Genomic DNA, 17,500 nt, shown 5'->3' on the forward strand with positions numbered 1-17,500 from the left:
ACTTGTTAAGATTTTTTATTATTTATTGTCATCCTTTAAAATTAGATAGGTCCATAAGAATCCGACACTCCCTTATGATTGCCACTTAAAAAATCAGCTAAGTTAATTTAGGTTTAAAAAAACAACCACTCTTCCTAATTTGACTTACTTTAGTACACTGTCCATTTTTTCATCATTTTCCTAATATGACTAACTAACTAAATTTATGCTCTAATACTTAACTATTTTACTTAGCTTATTTGACTTATCTTTAACATTTAGCATTTTTTTTAAGACTTAATAATTTATCTAGTAGACTATTGACTTAATTTTAATGCTTAATAGCTAGTAATGTTAATATTTAACTTTAATATTACTATCCATTTCTTATTTTTTTCCTAATGTTAGTACTAACTAACTAACTTTATGCTTTAATACTTCACTATTTCGCTTAGCTTATATGTCATGTAGTAGTGTTTTCTTAACTTAAATACTTAACAGTGTTTATCCAGTAGGTTGCTGAATAACTTTAATGCTTAACAGTTAGTAATGTGAATACTTAACTTTAATACCACTATCCATTTCTTATTATTTTTCCTAATGTGAGTACTAACTAACTAACTAACTTTATGCTTTAATACGTAACTATTTCACGTAGCTTATTTGTTATGTAGTATTGTTCCCTTAACTTAAATACTTGACAATGTTTATCTATTAGGTTGTATGACTAGCTTTAATACTTAACAATTAGTAACGTTAACACCACAATCCATTTCTTTTTTTTTCTAATGTGAGTACTAACTAACTAACTAACTTTATGCTTTAATACCTAACTATTTCACTTAGCTTATCTATTATGTAGTAGTGTTTCCTTAACTTAAATACTTACCGTGTTTATCTAGTTGGTTGCTGACTAACTTTAATGCTTAATAGTTAGTAATGTGAATACTAAACTTTAATATCAATGTCCATTTCTTATTTATTTTTCCTAATATGAGTACTAACTAACTAACTAACTTTATGCTTTAATACTTAACTATTTCACTTAGTTGATCTGTTATATAGTAGTAATATGACATGTTTAACTCTTTGTAACACCCCAAAAATTATAGTTCAGAGCAGACCTTGGAACCAAGAACTAAAGTTGTAAAGAGGGGTTTTACAAACCCTTTCACTGACCGTGAAAGAAACCACGGACCGTGAAGGGATTCGTGGACTTGAGGTCAGGATGATAAATTTGCCAGGGAGGTTTCACTGACCCCTCCATGATTCGTGGATTGATACGTGAAATCACTCTTCCCAGTACATTTAAGGTCCCGTAAATCCAACCTCAAGAAAACCATCCTAGTGCCTTTCCATGAATGATTTGTACGACTCGTGAAAAGGTCTATGGACCGTAGAAAGTCCTGTAGACCCAAACTCCAAGAATCCTAGTTCCAGTCAACTTTCCACGAGAGACTTCTACGTTCCGTAGAAGTTTGTACGGTCTGTAGAAGGCCTCTCCTAGGCGACTCTTCCCAATTTTAATGAGAGGTATTTGGGTCTTTTTCCATGATTTCCCAATCGAAACCTCGATCCTTTTGGACTAAGTATAGCCCCTTATCAGTACCCTATGACATTTTCCCCTCATTAACACTTGGAATAATTAAGAGCAAGGGTTGGAGAGGGGAAAAAGGGCTAGGATTTAAGTGTATCCATTGAATTCTTTGATTCTCGCCAAGAAAATCATTCTTCCAGTTATGTAAGGCTACTCATAGTGTTGGACTAAGTTCGTTCTTACATTCTACATCTAAATTCAGTCAGTAAAAAGTTAAGTTTAGAATTTTATCCAAAGTTCCATGAATTCTGTGTTGGTTGTGTTTTGCATGCTACATCCTGATTTCCTTCATTTATTAAATTATGATACTATATGTTGGTTGATCTACTTGAAATTATTGTTCATGTTTTGATCACATGAACCCTAGTTATTGATAATTTGATTTAAATCCTTTATGCAATAATTTTTCTGTGTTGATTTTGGATATTAAAGTACTTTCATGAATACCTTCAAAGTTTCATTGAAGAAGAGTTTTAAAGAGTATAAATGGTTATAATTGCATTATTTTGCACTGAGGAAAGAGGTATTATATTGAAAAGAGCATAAATGGTTTTCGGAAAAGCATTTCAATAAAATAAAGTAGTCAAGTAAATTAAAAATCAATTATCCCTACCTAGGGCTTTGTGTATTAACTCAACACAAATATCAGATGACCATTATTGATGTTTCTGGTTTTTAAGAGTAATATTGAGCACCGATTTGGATAAGAGTTCATATAACTCAAAGTCTCATAAACTATGCAACCAGAGTAGGATAGGATCGTACCGCAATTCAGGCGACTTCTCATTGCCTATAAAAAGGCCTTGATTTTGGAAATTTTGAAGTTGGCAGGACGAGGAGGGTCTACAACCTGTAGACCACTTGATGACCCATAGGTGTTAGTCGTAAGGTCAAGTTGCAATTTTCAATAGCTACTGTTTTGAGTGCATGGTTTCTATAGGGGAGTCCTATGACTTGTAGAACTATTTACGACTCGTAGAATAATTTATGACCAGTAGGACAAGGGTCGTAGGAGTTGGGTCAGTTTGGGCATGGGTTCTACGAAGAGGTTTGATGGGTCGTAGGAGGACCTACGGACCGTAGGTCCCATTTCGTAGGTCACTCTGGCAGATTTTAGTTAGGGTAATTTTGAATAATTTTCTTTTATTTAATTCCTGAATTATGTTATTTTGGACTATTTTGGATATCGTATAACTACCCAAACCCTTCAAACTAACCACATTCCCTTTTACTCACCTAAGACATCAAGGATTTCTCCCAAAGTTTCTCCTCCAAGTCAAGCTAGGGTTTCAAGCTTCAAGTCCTTCATTCTCCATTTTTTATGGACTTGATTATCCAGGTATATGAAAATTTAGCAATGGATTCCTTTCATCCATTAGGTCCCAAAGGATCCCTATCTTTCAAGTTCAATTTCACCCAATTTAATGAAGGTTTCATGTTAATACTTCATGGGTCTTTTATATTTTGATTTAGTTGATTTTATTCTGCTTTATTATACATGAATTTGTAAAGATACATGAATTTCAATTGATTTCTTATAGATAGGATCATACTGCAATATAGACGACTCCTTATTGCCTCTAAAAAGGCCTTGATTTTGGAATTTTGGAAGTTGGCAGAATGAGGAGTCTACAACCCATAGACCGCTCGATGACTCGTAAGTGGTAATCGTAAGGTCAAATTACAATTTCCAGTAGCTATTGTTTTGTGTGCATGGTTTCTACGGGTTAGTCCTACAACTCGTAGAAATATTTGTGACTTGTAGAATAATTTATGACCCGTAGGACAAGGGTCATAGGAACTAGGTCAGTTTTGGGCAAGGGTTCTACGAAGGGGTTTGACGGGTCGTAGGAGGGCCTACGGACTGTAGGTCCCATCCGTAGGTCACTCCGGCAGATTTTAGTTGGATTATTTTGGATAATTTCCTTTTATTTAACTCTTAAATTACGTCGTTTGGACTATTTGGGACATCCTATAACCACTCAAACCCTTTAAACTAGCCATATTCTCTCTCATTCACCTAAAATCACTTTAAGGCATCAAGGATTTCTCCCAAGGCTTCTCCTCTAAGTCAAGCTAGGGTTTCAAGCTTCAAGTCCTTCAACCTCCATTGCTTTTAGGTCTTTGATTATCCAGGTATGTGGGAATTCACCAATGGGATCCTTTCATCCATTGGGTCCCAAAAGATCCTTATTTTTCAAGTTCAATTTCACCCCATTTAATGAGGATTTCATATCAATTTTTAATGGGTCCTTTCTATTTTAATTCAATTGATGGTATTCTATTTTATTATGCATGAATTTATAAAGATACATGATTTTCAATTGATTTCTTATGGACTCATGCATTATTATATGATTTTCAATGTGAACTATGAATTATGATCATGAAATTGATGAAAGAATTATGCATATTTTACGAAGATGATGAATTATATTTCAAGGATATTTTTAAGTATGTATTAATGAATTGTGAAAGGTTTTCTCACAATATGAATGAGATCATAAATTAAATGCTTAGAAAGGTAAGCGTCTATATGAATTATGTTATGAATCATGATTTGAAAGGATCTACTTTTATATAATTTTATGATGTGGATTAATATATGATTATTGATTTTTCTAATGATATATTGATAATTGATTTTATCTATTTTGTTGGTATTTGACTTAGCACCGAGAGGCTTGAGGTGGAGTCTTAATAATGGAGTCTCTAGTAGAAACCTCTAGTCCCAAACTGCGTGTCTTTGTAGATTGTATTAAATGACTTAGGTAGTGATGATAATGATACGGAGTCTACCTTTACAAGTAGCCTCTCTTTTTCTGGTATAGAAGTTACACTTGACTCCATGTTATAATTCATATATTTTTATTGTTGATTACGGTCCATATCTCATAAAATTTCTATATTTTTATTACAAGCTTTTGAATGATGTCTTTTTATGATGCATTGACCTTATCACATTATTTTATGATTTATTTCACATTTTCAAGAACTTTTGGTCATGCATCTCATGTTTATGCCTATCATGATGTCATGTTTTATGTTATACATATTTCTCATATACTTAGTAGATTACATGTACTAATGCATACTTTTGCCCAAGCTATGGCGGCACAATCCAACTATGAGAAGGTTGCTCCCGTGAACCCAAATATGGGTACAACGACTAGTAGGTGCGTGACTTCAAAAGAATGAATCCCCTAGAGTTCTATCATTCAAAGGTGGATGAGGATCTACAAAAGTACATAGAATTCACAACATCATTGACATCATGGGAGTTAGTCTGGTGGATAAAACGGACTTGGTTGCATACTAATTAAAAGGTGTGGCCCAAATTTGGTTCAATCAATAGAAGGATGAAAGAGCTAGGGATGTGGGTCCTTTAGATTGGGAGGAGTTCAAAGATGTATTTCTTGACCGTTTCTTTTCCCTTGATCTAAGTAAGGTCAAAATTTAAGAGTTCATCAATCTAAAGCAAGGTAGCATGAGTGTGAGGGAGTATGCCTTGAATTTCACACAATTGTTAAAATATGCTTTGTTTATGGTTGCTGACTCTAGAGCTCATATGACACCGTTCGTTTTAGGTATTTCAGACTTGGTGATCAAAGAGTGTAGAACTGATATATTAATCAAAGAGATGGACATCTCAAGATTGATGATACATGCCGAGCAAATTGAAGAAGAAAAACTTAAGGAGAAATTTAGGGAGTCAAAGAGGGCAAGAACCAATAGTAGTGACTTTTCACATGTGAGGTCTGGTAATGGTGGTCGCTCTCAATTTCACCAAAAGTTCTATGATTAGAATTCTTCAAGTATTTTGGCTTTGAATTTCAAAAAGAATAGGGTAACCCTAAGCCTCAAGCAAGGAATATGAAGGGTCAGATTATCCCACATATAGGAAGTGTGTGAAGAACCACCGTGGAGAATGTTTGATGGGTTCTGATGCTTGTTATGGTTGCAAAAAGATAGTTCATAGAGTGAGAGATTTTTCTTCAGGCGTTGATAGAGGTAGAGGTGGTTGTCCTCAGACTCAGACTACTACTTTCAATCATTCAGCTCAGTAGGATACTTCATCAGGTTTTGGTGATGGTCAGTTCCAGAATAGATTCTATGCTCTTCAGACTCCACAGGAATTGGAGGATTCTCATATTTTGGTCACTGATATGTTATGAGTCTTTCAGTTTGATATTTATGCATTGTTAGATCCTGGAGTAAATTTTTCTTTTATGACTCCTTACCTCTCTATGAAATTTGATGCTAGTCCCAAAACCTTGTTAGAGATATTCTCAGTCCATATTGTTGTTGGTGATTCAATGTTAACTAAACGAGTCAATAGAAATTATCCAATCTCAGTTTTTTATAAAATCACCTCATTTGATCTTGTAGAGTTTGTTATGATCGATTTTTATGTTATTCTTGGTATGGATTGGCTTTATGCATGTTAGGCATCTATTGATTGTAAAGCCTTTGTGGTTAAGTTTCAGTTTCCTAATAAGCCAGTCCTAGAATGAAAGGATAGTAATTCCGTGTTTAAGAGTCAATTCATATCATGCCTTAAAGCTCGAAAAATAATTTCTAAAGGTTGTATCTACCATCTTGTATGGGTTAGGGATACAAATTTTGAAGACCCTGCTCTTGAGTCAATTTCGGTGGTGAATGAATTTCTGAAAGTATTTCCCGATGATCTTTCTGTTATTTCTCCAAAAAGGGAAATAGACTTTGGATACCCAGCTACCTCTATCCCTTATTATAGAATGGCTCTGGCAGAACTTAAGGAGTTGAAGTATCATTTAAAGGACTTGTTATATAAGGGTTAAAGGTTTCATTAGACTGAGTATATCTTTATGGGGTGCTTTAGTTCTTTTTGTTCGAAAGAAGGATGGTTCCCTTCATATGTGTATTGACTATCGGCAATCAAACAAGGTCACGATTAAGAATAAGTATCTCATCCTAAGGATTAATGATTTGTTCAATCAATTTTAAAGAGCTAGTCATTTCTCAAAGATTGATCTCCGATTGGGTTATCATCAGCTTCGAGTAAGGGAATATGACATTTTGAAGATGACCTTCAGAACTCGGTATTGTCACTTTGATTTTTTGGTTATGTCTTTTGGATTAACAAATGCTCCTAAAGCTTTTATGAATTTGATGAACAGGTGTTCAAGAAGTACTTGAATATGTTTGTCATCGTGTTAATTGATGATACATTGATCTATTTTCGAAGTGAGGAAGAGCATGCAGATCATTTGAGGGTTGTCTAGCAAATTCTCAAGGATCGACAATTATTTGTTAAGTTTAGAAAGTGTGAGTTTTAGTTGAGGTTCATGGCGCTCCTTGGCCATATTATTTTCTGTGATGGTATGCAAATTGATCCTAAGAAAACTGAGGCGGCGAAGAATCGTCCTAGACTTCTATCTCCTTCAAATATTCAAAATTTCTTGGGTTTAGTCGATTATTATAGACGATTTGTGGAGGGGTTTTCTTCTATTTCTTCGCCTTTGACTACTTTAATTCAAAAAAGGTAAAATGTCAATAGCCCAAAACTTATGAGAAGAGTTTTCAACAACACCAATTTTGATTTTACCGAAAGAATCCAATAGTTTTGTTGTGTATTATGATGCCTCGAGAATTGGACTTGGTTGTGTGCTGATGCAAAATGGTAAGGTGATAGTCCATTCTTCTAGACAACTTAAGGTGCATGAAAAGAACTACCAGACTCATGACTTGGAGTTAGCGGCGATTGTGTTTTCTTTGAAGATTTGGAAACATTATATCTATGGTGTCCATGTTGATGTGTTCACCAATCATAAGAGTTTGTAATATGTGTTCAAGCAAAAAGATTTGAACCTTCAACAAAGAAGATAGCTTGAGTTGTTAAAAATTATGATATAAGTATGTTGTACCATCCGTAAAAGGCAAATATGGTTGTCGATGCCCTTAGTAGGCTTTCCATGAATAGTATTGCACACATTGAGGATGAAAAAAATGAGTTGGTTCGTGATGTGCATAGACTAGCGCATTTGGGTGTTCACTTGGTTGATTGTGAAGATGGTGATGCGGTTGTTCGAAATGGTTCAAAATCGTCCCTTGTGTCAGATGTGAAAGCAAAACAAGATAATGATCCAACTTTGGTTGAGTTAAAGAAAGTGGTTGCTAGGAAATCCATTGAGGTTTCTCCCAAGGGGGAGATGTGTGCTTCGTTATCAAGGTCGATAATGTATTTCCAATGTTAATGGCTTGAGGAAATGATATTGTACGAATTTTATAATTTCCGATATTCTATCCACCTGGAATCCACCAAAATTTATCGTGATTTGAGGAGAAATATATTGTAAAATGACATGAAAAAAGATATTGCAGATTTTGTGGCTGAGTATCCAAATTGTAAACAAGTGAAGATTGAGCATTAAAAACTGGAAGGTTTAGCTCAAGACATTGAGATTTCTACTTGAAAATGAAAAGACTTGAATATGGACTTCATTATGGATTTGCTTTGTACTCATAGGATACATGATTCAACTTGGATTGTGTTGGACCGAATGACTAAGTTAGCGCATTTTTTTCTCGTTAAAACTTCTTATTTAGCTAAGGATTATGCAAAAAAATTATATTTGGGATTTGTTTAAGCTTCAATGGGGTTTTCTTGACTATCTTTTCAGACCGAGGTACTCAGTTTTGAAGATCGTTTCAAACGGGTCTTGGTACTCAAGTTAAGCTTAGTATCGCCTTTCACCCTCAAACCGATGGTCAAGCCGAATGGACTATTCATACTTTGGAGGATATGTTAAGAGCTTATGTGATTTACTTCAAAGGGAATTGGGATAACTATCTATCATTGATTGAGTTTGTCTATAACAACAGTCATCATTCGAGTATTCAAATGGCTCCATTTGAGGCCTTATATGGTAGGAGGTGTAGATCTCATATTATATGGTTTGAGGCTGGTGAGGTCGCTCTAATAGGGCCCGAGTTGGTTTGTGAAGCTCTGGAAAAGGTTAGACTCACTAAAGAGAAGTTGAAGATTGTCCAAAACCGACAAAAGTCCTATTTGGATGTAAGGAGGAAGAGCCATGAGTTTGATGTCAATGATTAGGTTTACTTAAAAATCTTACCTATGAAAAGTGTGATGTGTTTTGGTAAAAAGGAAAGCTTAGTCCCCCTTATGTAAGCCTATATCAAATTTTGAGGTGCTTTGGCAAAGTAGCTTATGAGTTTGATTTGCCTTTGGAGTTGGCATCGATCCATTCGATGTTTCATGTCTCTTTGTTGAAGACTTGTATTGGTGATCCTACTTTTATTGTTCCATTAGAAAGCATTAGTGTGAAAGATAGTCTGTCTTATGAAAAGGTTCCGGTTGAGATTTTGGATCGATAAGTCCGAAAGTTGAGAAATAAAGAGGTTACATCCGTGAATCTTTTTGGAGGAACCAACTAGTTGGGAGTCTTACATGGGAGGCCGAAGCCTATATGATATCTCTTTATCCTCATCTTTTTTCCTCTGTTCCAGCTTGAGGTATTTAGTTTCCTCATATTCACTCTTTCAAATTCACGCGTTTCAGTCATTCCCATGTTTCTGTATGCATACATGTTCATAAAATGAGTTTTAAAGTCATGTTTTAGCTTGGGGTTGATTACTTTTTAGTTTATACATTTTTATGTGTTATTTCATTTGTGTTGGGTTGTTAGATATCTTTGCCTATTCTATTCATGCTTGCTTGAGTCCCATTCGAGGACAAATATTCTCAAGGGGGAGATATTGTAAAAGACTGGAAGTTAGAAAGTCAAATGAGGAAAACAGTTGCAGAAAAATCTACGGGTGCCAGTTTCCACGAGTTGACCTATGGGTCATAGAAAATCCTACGAACCATAGAAAGGTCTCGTAGAAAGGACACTGAAGTTTGAAAAATTGCCAAGTGTTGGGTGCGAAGAATGAGTGGCTTCTACGAATTGTATAAGGTCCTACGATCCGTAGAAGGGGGTCGTCGAAAAGCCCTAGGGTTTTGAAAATTTGACTAAGTGTAAAACCATTTAAAGAGAGGTTCCTATAGACCGTAGAAAGTTTTATGATCCGTAGGGATGACCCATAGGTCAAGATTTAGAAAATTTTGGAAGTTAGTTGGAGAAGGAAGGTCTACGACCCATAGACCACTCGACGACCCATAGGTGGTAGTCATAAGGTTAAGGTCCAATTTCCAATAGCTACTATTTTGGGTGCATAATTTCTACAGGCGAGTCCTACAACTTGTAGAAAATCTATGACCCGTAGGACAAAGGTCGTAGGAGCGGGTCAGTTATGGGCATGGGTTTTGCAAAGGGGTTTGATAGGTCTTAGGAGGACCTACAATCGTAGGTCACTCCGAAAGATTGTAGTCAGGGTTATTTTGGATAATTCTCTTTCGTTTAACTCTTAAACTATGTCATTTTAGATTATTTTGGACGTCCTATAATTACCCAAATCCTTCAAACTAACTCCATTCCCTCTTATTCACCTAAAATCACCTAACATATCAAGGATTTTCTCCCAAGGTTTCTCCTCCAAGTCAAGCTAGGGTTTCAAGCTTCAAGTCCTTCAACATCCATTGCTTTTAGGGCCTTGATTATCTAGGTATGTGGAAATTTACCAATGGATTTCTTTCATCAATTGGGTCCCAAAAGATCCTTCTCTTTCAAGTTTAATTTCACCCAATTCAATGAGGGTTTCATGTCAATTCTTCATGGGTCCTTTCTATTTTGATTCAATCAAGTTATTTAACTTAATTGTGCACGAATTTACAAAGATACATGATTTCCAATAGATTTCTTATGGACTCATGCATTATGACTATGATTTTCAATATAAACTATGAATTATGATCCTAAAATTGATGGAAGAATTATGCATGTTTTATGAAGATGGTGAACTATGTTTCAAGGATGCTTTCAAATATGTATCAATGAATTGTGAAATATTTTCTCACAATATGAGTGAAATCATGATTTAGATGCTTAGAAAGATGAGTGTCTATATGAATTATGTTATGAATCGTGATTTGAAAGGAGCTAATCTTATATGATTTTATGATGTGGATTGGTATGTGTTTATTGTCTTTCTTAAACATATGATAATAATTGATTGTATTTATTCCGTTGGGATTTGACTTAGTATCGAGAGGACTTGAGGTGGAGGCTTGGTAAGGTAGTCTCTAGTAGCAATATTCTCTAGTCCCAAAATGCGTGCCTCGTAGGTTGTCTTAAATGACTTAGCTAGTGGATCCACATATAGCTCATGATGATAATGCCACGGAGTCTACCTTGGCAAGTAGCCTCCTTTTTCGGTGTAAGAGTTACACCAAACTCCATGTTATAACTCACATGATTTTATTGTCAGATACGATCCATATCTCACAAAATTATTGTGTTTTTAATCCAAGTTTTTGAATGATGTATTTTTATGATGCATTGACCTTATCACATGATTTTTATAATTTATTTCACGTTTTCAAGAACTTTTGGTCATGCATCTCATGTTTATGCCTATAATGATGTCATGCTTTACCTTATGCATATTTCTCACATACTTAGTAAATTTTATGTACTAATGCATACGTTTGTCTATATTATTTCATAATATAGGTCATGACACTTCTGCCCATTCACGTGTCCAACACAAGTTCTACTCAGAGTTACTATATTTGGTGAGTCCTCATCATTTGAGGACTTAACCGTTATGTCATTTCTTCATGTTCAGACTATTTCACTTCCTTATATTTTGGGTGAGCTAAGGCTTGTCCTATGCCACCATCTATATTAGTAAAGGCATTGTCAGACTAGACAAGTATATTTTATTTTATTTCGAATGTCATGTTTCGAATTCTCTTTTATCGAGATTTTTATGTTTTGAGACTATCTTCTGCATTTACGTTTACTCTTGATTGTATGCTATTTCATGTCATGCTATGTATGCTAAGAATCTTGGTTAGAGTCCTTTGAAGTTTTAATCACCATATTACATCTAGGGTCTAGCTTGGATCGTGACACACCAAAAGTGATGAAGACGAATATATAGCATGGACCCCTTAGCATCCCTTCTTCCTATTGTCATTTTGTTACTTTTAACACTTTATGAGCATTTTGAAGTTTTTGGAACTTTTGAAAGATTTTATAAGTCCTTATGTTACATATTTTTTGTTTTTTGATGATGTTTATTATGATATTGTATGTATTTGATAGTAAATTCGTTTGTTTAAAATTGCTGAAATTGAATCTATATAAATTTAATTTTATTTGTAGATGGAGTTTCTGGTGTAAAAAATTTTGCAGAAAAGCGATGGTCAGGGTCCCTTTATTTGTAGCTTTTCTAAAAAAAATTAAAATATTTTTTTCTACAAAAATGAAACCATTCGTCGTTTTGTTCTTCAATATGAAAACCATAGCGACAAACATCACAACTTTTATTTTTTTAATTACAATATTATGACTCCATCCATTGATTTTGTAGAAATTGTTTTTTAAAAAGAAGGATCCTGTCCTCCATTTTGAAGAGACGCAGTCCGTCGCAAATGAAAAAGCAACAAGGACAAAAATGAATTTTAAGCAGTTTTAATAGTATATTATGGTATCTTTTAATCATAAAAACTTCAGAAGCAAAACTCCACTTCATCCATACCTCACCAATACGATGTTTGATACCATTATCGATGTTTCCCCATTCCTATATTACAGGCCCAAGATAGTTGAAACTATTTTTTTTGAGGATAGCCTGTGTCAGATCTCACTTCCAGACCCTTCTCGTGCATTGCATTACTGAATTTTCGCTCAAAATATTTTTTTTAGTCCTGCTCAACCTGAACTGTTTAGGCTTCAGAAAGTTTGACCATACTCTTTCAACCTATCATTAACTCTATTATGTTTGTCTCATTAATCAGTACTATGTTATCCGTAAGTAACATACATCGAGGCACCTCATCTTGAATATACCATGTCAATTTATCCATCATCAAGAAAAATAAGAACAGACTAAGAATTGATCCCTGGTGTAACCTTATCTCAACTGGAAAGTGCTTTAAGTCTCCTCCCACCATATTAACCTGAGTTTTGGCTCCATCATACTTTTTCTTTACCACATTAATGTAAGTAATTTATACACCTCTAACCTCCAAGTATCTTTCTTCTAGACTTTGTTGTATGTCTTTTCAAGATCAATGAATATCATATGTAAGTCTTTTTTTTTGGTATTACTCCACCATTTATATGCGTTTATAAACACAATAAATAGAGACATAAACTCATATTATAGGGAAATAGTTGAAAGAAAAAAAAACTACACCTAGGGCTGTGTATCAGTCTATTCGATTTGGTATTGAAATTTATCGATTTGACTTATCGATTATTGGTTTATAGAGATGTCAAATCATTAGAGAACCATTAAGATATTGGCTTATCGGTTATTGATCATTATCTGTTCGGTTATCGATTTAACCGTTAAGATTTGATACAAAAAACCATTGAAAATCACTTAGAAACAAGGTGACAAACCAAATAAATCATGCAAATGAGTTGATAAATTGCGTTTTGCTCAAACACAAATGTTAAACATTGTATGATAACCAAGAGTTTGAGGCAACAACAAATAAAAGTGAAAACTAAACCTTAAGTGAAAGACTTTAAATTTATATACCGAATGGTAATAAATATAAATTAAATTATTAAGTTACTATTTAAAACACATAAGATATGGATCACCAATCTAAAAATATAATCGTGAAAGTGATAGAGCCCGTTTGGATTGGCTTTAAGTTGGTCAAAACCAACTTAAAGCCCCTTTTCAGCTTTTGGACGTGTTTGCCTAATGCTAACTTTAAGCCAGAAAGTTCTTAAAGTCAGTCAAAAATGAAAAGTTAGGATTCCTAACTTTTTTTTTCCTAAGTGCTTAAAGTCATTTTCTTTGACCATGGAAATTACTTTTATATCCCTTATATTTTAACTAAATTCCCAAACTACCCTTTTTATTCTTTTAACCCTAAAATTCACATAATTTTCATCATTTAAGCACTTTTATCCAAACACTCAACTGCTTATTTATAAAAATAACTTTCAGCACTTTAAAGTTCTAAAAGCACTTCATACATAAAAGTTATTTTTTTTAAGCCCATCCAAACGGGCTCATAGTCTCAAAGGTAACAAAAGAAAATATTCAAAAGACAATAAAGGTCTTTTAGGAAGGAAAAAAAAAAAAGAAGCATCCAGTTTAGCTTGATGATGGTGACACGTGGCATACAATGACATCAGCAGACCTGATAGTGATGTCCATACATTCCCTGCTGCTGTTGATCAAGAACCTCTTTCTGTCGCCGGAGTTCCATTACTTTCCGGTGAGAATTCGAATGCTGTGTCAACACGAAAGTTGGACTTGCTGCCGGACGATATTCGGGTACCAACCGGCCCGATTTGTACCGAACACCACAAGCATTACACAGTGTTTTTGGTCCCAATGGGCCTGTTCGCCACTGCGGAGTTTTCTCTGATGCACAATGGGTGCATTTTCTCGGTATAATAATCTCTGACTTTGAAGATGATGGAAATTTGTCTCTAGTATAATTAACTGAACTTTCATCTTGATTCGAGATTTGGTGGATGGACTTGTGTTGTTGGAGTGAGGAATTCGTACTACTCCAGCTAGTGTTTGAATTACGTGAACGTTTGCTTCTTGATTTGCTATGCAATATTGTAGTAGTAGCAGTACTAGTATTATTTGAATTATTGAGGTACATGTTTTGTGTTAAGGAGTTTGAAGGGAAATTATTGGATGAGTCTTCCACGAAATTCGATAGCCACTCCAACTCCGCTACATCATTACTCTTCACAAATTACAACAACAATTAGAAATTAGAATATTAAATAAATAAGTTCAAATATACAAGCTTTTTACATTATCAGGTTAATTTACACCCAAATATGCAATGACAGATTAAATTGTACTAACCTTTATGCGATTAATGTATTTAATTTAAAATCTAAATAAAAGGCTTAACTTTTTTTTTCCTAAGTAACTTTTTACCATTACAAAATCTTTCACCAAAAGTGGGAAAATAGCTTCCGATCGATTCCTCACTTTTAGGCAGAAAGTATTTTACTTTAACAAACACTAAACATTACTCTCTTCATTTCATATTAAGTGAATTTTTGAGAAATTTTTCATTGTTCAAAATAAGTGAATTGTTCAAAGTTCAAGATAGATGTTTGAAACTTTTTCCATATTTATTCTTTCATTTATTGAAGTTTTATATATTTTTTAGGAGATAAATCACACTATTTGGATAGTTATAATTATGATTTTATAAAAAGCAATAGTGAAAAAAATGGTTCAAATTTATATCCTTAAATGTTCTTCTTAATATGTGTATATTGCCTCATAAATTTAATTAATATGGAATGGAGGGAGTATTATATGTCCTCAATAATCCAAACTTTTACTAAAGTAGTAATAATCAAATATTTGAGTCTTTAACAAGTGTTTTATTATCAAAAAATATTTTTGACTCTCCCACCATATCCCAGAATACTTCACTCTTTCCCTCATTTTATGTGACGTGATTTGATTAGATTTAAATAATATAAAAAAAATTATAATGTTCCAAATTATTCTTAAATAAATACACTTTTGTGGAATTTTTATCAGATAAATGGGAGGAAATGTCTAAATATTTTTTAATTGAATTAGCTAAAAAGAAAAATATGTCATACAAATTAAAATAGAAGAGTATAATTACTACTCCTATATGAAAAGTAGGACATTTTCTTAAAATAATTTCTTCTTACTTTCATGGTATACTATACACATTCTAATAGTTCTTAATTTGATGAAAATGTATTTATGTCTTTATACTTACCGGAACGCAGAGTTTGTCAGTAAAGTCGACGGAATTGGGAAGAGAATCGTAATAACTAGCTGCGGCAGCTACGTTGTCGGTTGAAGGTGGTTGGTAATGGTGATTGAGGTCAAAGTTGACTGTAGTTTTAGAGGAGGAAAAGATCTCTTCGTTGGAGAAATCAAGAAGATCATCAATCCAAAACACTTCCGATGTTGACCGTCCGTAGACATCCATATTTTCCGATTAATGCAAAAAACTATAGACAGAAAATTAATGCTGATTTAATATAAAGTTTTGGTATATATGGAGAGATAAATTTGAGCTGGGGAATTATTCCTCCCACTAGAGTAAGTGTGTGAGGGGCTGATGAGTAAGGGATTGATATAGAACTTAGCACTGCAGTGTGCACTTAAATATTTGCAAGTGAAGTAAGACAAAAGGGGGTGGGGGGTATTATTGAGAGATCTTTGTGTTACAAAGTAAAAATAAGAGACTTTTTAAGATAAAAGATCGATATTAGTCATGTATTAATAGACAACAAATTGGTGAATTTGGTAGGATAATGCAATAATTAACTAAGTTTGGAAATTGGAATAAAAATTTTGGTTCTGAGAATACCTACGAACATGAAGAAAAGATTATATGCATTGTGAAGGGGAATAAACAAATGGCAGAATAGATTCAGCGTATTACTTACTACAATTATTATATTAGTGCATTATTGAGGTCATGTGCCATTGGGCCGGGAAGATGGTGTGACCACTGCAATTTTTCAGAATACTAACATGTTCACTTTCCCTTCCAAAGTCTCCCTAAATTTCTTTAATTTTTTTTCTTTTTCAATTCTTCATATTTGATATGATGTAAAAGAAATTCATAAAACTATTTCTGTCAATATATATTACCTTTAAAAGTATTTAATAGATGACCAGAGACGGCTCTATGCCTAAAAAAACATAAGGCACTTGTCTTAGGTCCCAAATTTGTGGGTTCTTATTTTTTAGCAATAATAAAATTATTATAAATATTTTAAAAAATTGTATTGATTGTGTAGTTTAATACTATAAAATTCAAAAGACTTTTTTTATTTTTTTTATTAAATTTTAAATTTTTTGTTGAGTCAAAATCATACAAATAAATTGAAACGCATGAAACGAAGAGAGTATTATTTATACAAAAGGTAATTTTATTTTACATATAGAAACAAAGATACAACTTTGGATCTCAAAATAATTTTTTTAAGAAATATATTATCAACTTTGTATCTTATAAAATACACTATAAGAATAAACTTTAAATAAAAAATATATTATTAATTATTATTTCAAAAGTTTAAGGCCTCCAATTTATTTTGGCTAAATGCTTGAGCCGCCCAGGAATAGATCATATCCATTTCACTAACTAGTTCATAAAGGTATTTAATAGATCATATTCCTATTTGACTAACTGTTATTAGTTAATGCTCAAAACTTAATAGAAATAATTAATTCTAAGCTGCTCGGAAAATAAGATGGAATATTCATAACCTGTCTTTTGATAAATGATTTTAATTAGGTAAATGTTTAATTTATTTAGTTCTTCCATAATCAATATAGACTTTATTTTTTAAGAAAAAATGGTTTAAGGTCCTCTTACCAAGGTATTGACATAGATAAAGTTTTAATATTTCAATATATATCGGCAAGGGATACGTAACACATGAGTGGTCCCAATTATAATATCAAGATTCTCCATTTCTTGATGTAAATTTCTTTGAAATGTATTGAATTTGATTTGAATATATTAATAAGAAAATAGTATCACTCCAATTTCTTAATTCTAGTTAAAGAAATCAAGATCTAAGAAATAGAAAAAAATAATTAAAGAGTAACAATGGCAGAGTGAGCACTCTCCTTTGCCTCCTGTGTCATGTGATCATTTAATCAGTCACATGAGGAACCATACTCTATTGACTACGGAACTGTCCTTATTTGTGCGATGTGCACTGCTAAAAAATTTTTTATCGAAAAATGTTGAATGATCATTTTGATTAGATAGATATGAAAAAATAGTAAATATTTTATATAGAAAAA

The 17,500-nt window shown here is 33.3% G+C and overlaps 1 protein-coding gene across 1 annotated transcript; it reads right to left on the reverse strand.

The window, feature by feature from the left end:
* Positions 1-13,338: 13,338 nt before the first annotated feature.
* Positions 13,339-15,978, reverse strand: LOC129877085 (GATA transcription factor 4-like). Its single transcript, XM_055952565.1, has 2 exons — positions 15,447-15,978; positions 13,339-14,414 (listed from the first exon to the last, which is right to left on the reverse strand). The coding sequence occupies exons 1-2, from the start codon at positions 15,660-15,662 to the stop codon at positions 13,842-13,844; spliced, it is 789 nt and encodes a 262-aa protein (XP_055808540.1). The 5' UTR covers positions 15,663-15,978; the 3' UTR covers positions 13,339-13,841.
* Between the last annotated feature and the right edge of the window lie 1,522 nt (positions 15,979-17,500).

Source organism: Solanum dulcamara, chromosome 12 (genome assembly GCF_947179165.1).
Source record: "Solanum dulcamara chromosome 12, daSolDulc1.2, whole genome shotgun sequence".
Taxonomy (NCBI): Eukaryota; Viridiplantae; Streptophyta; class Magnoliopsida; order Solanales; family Solanaceae; genus Solanum; species Solanum dulcamara.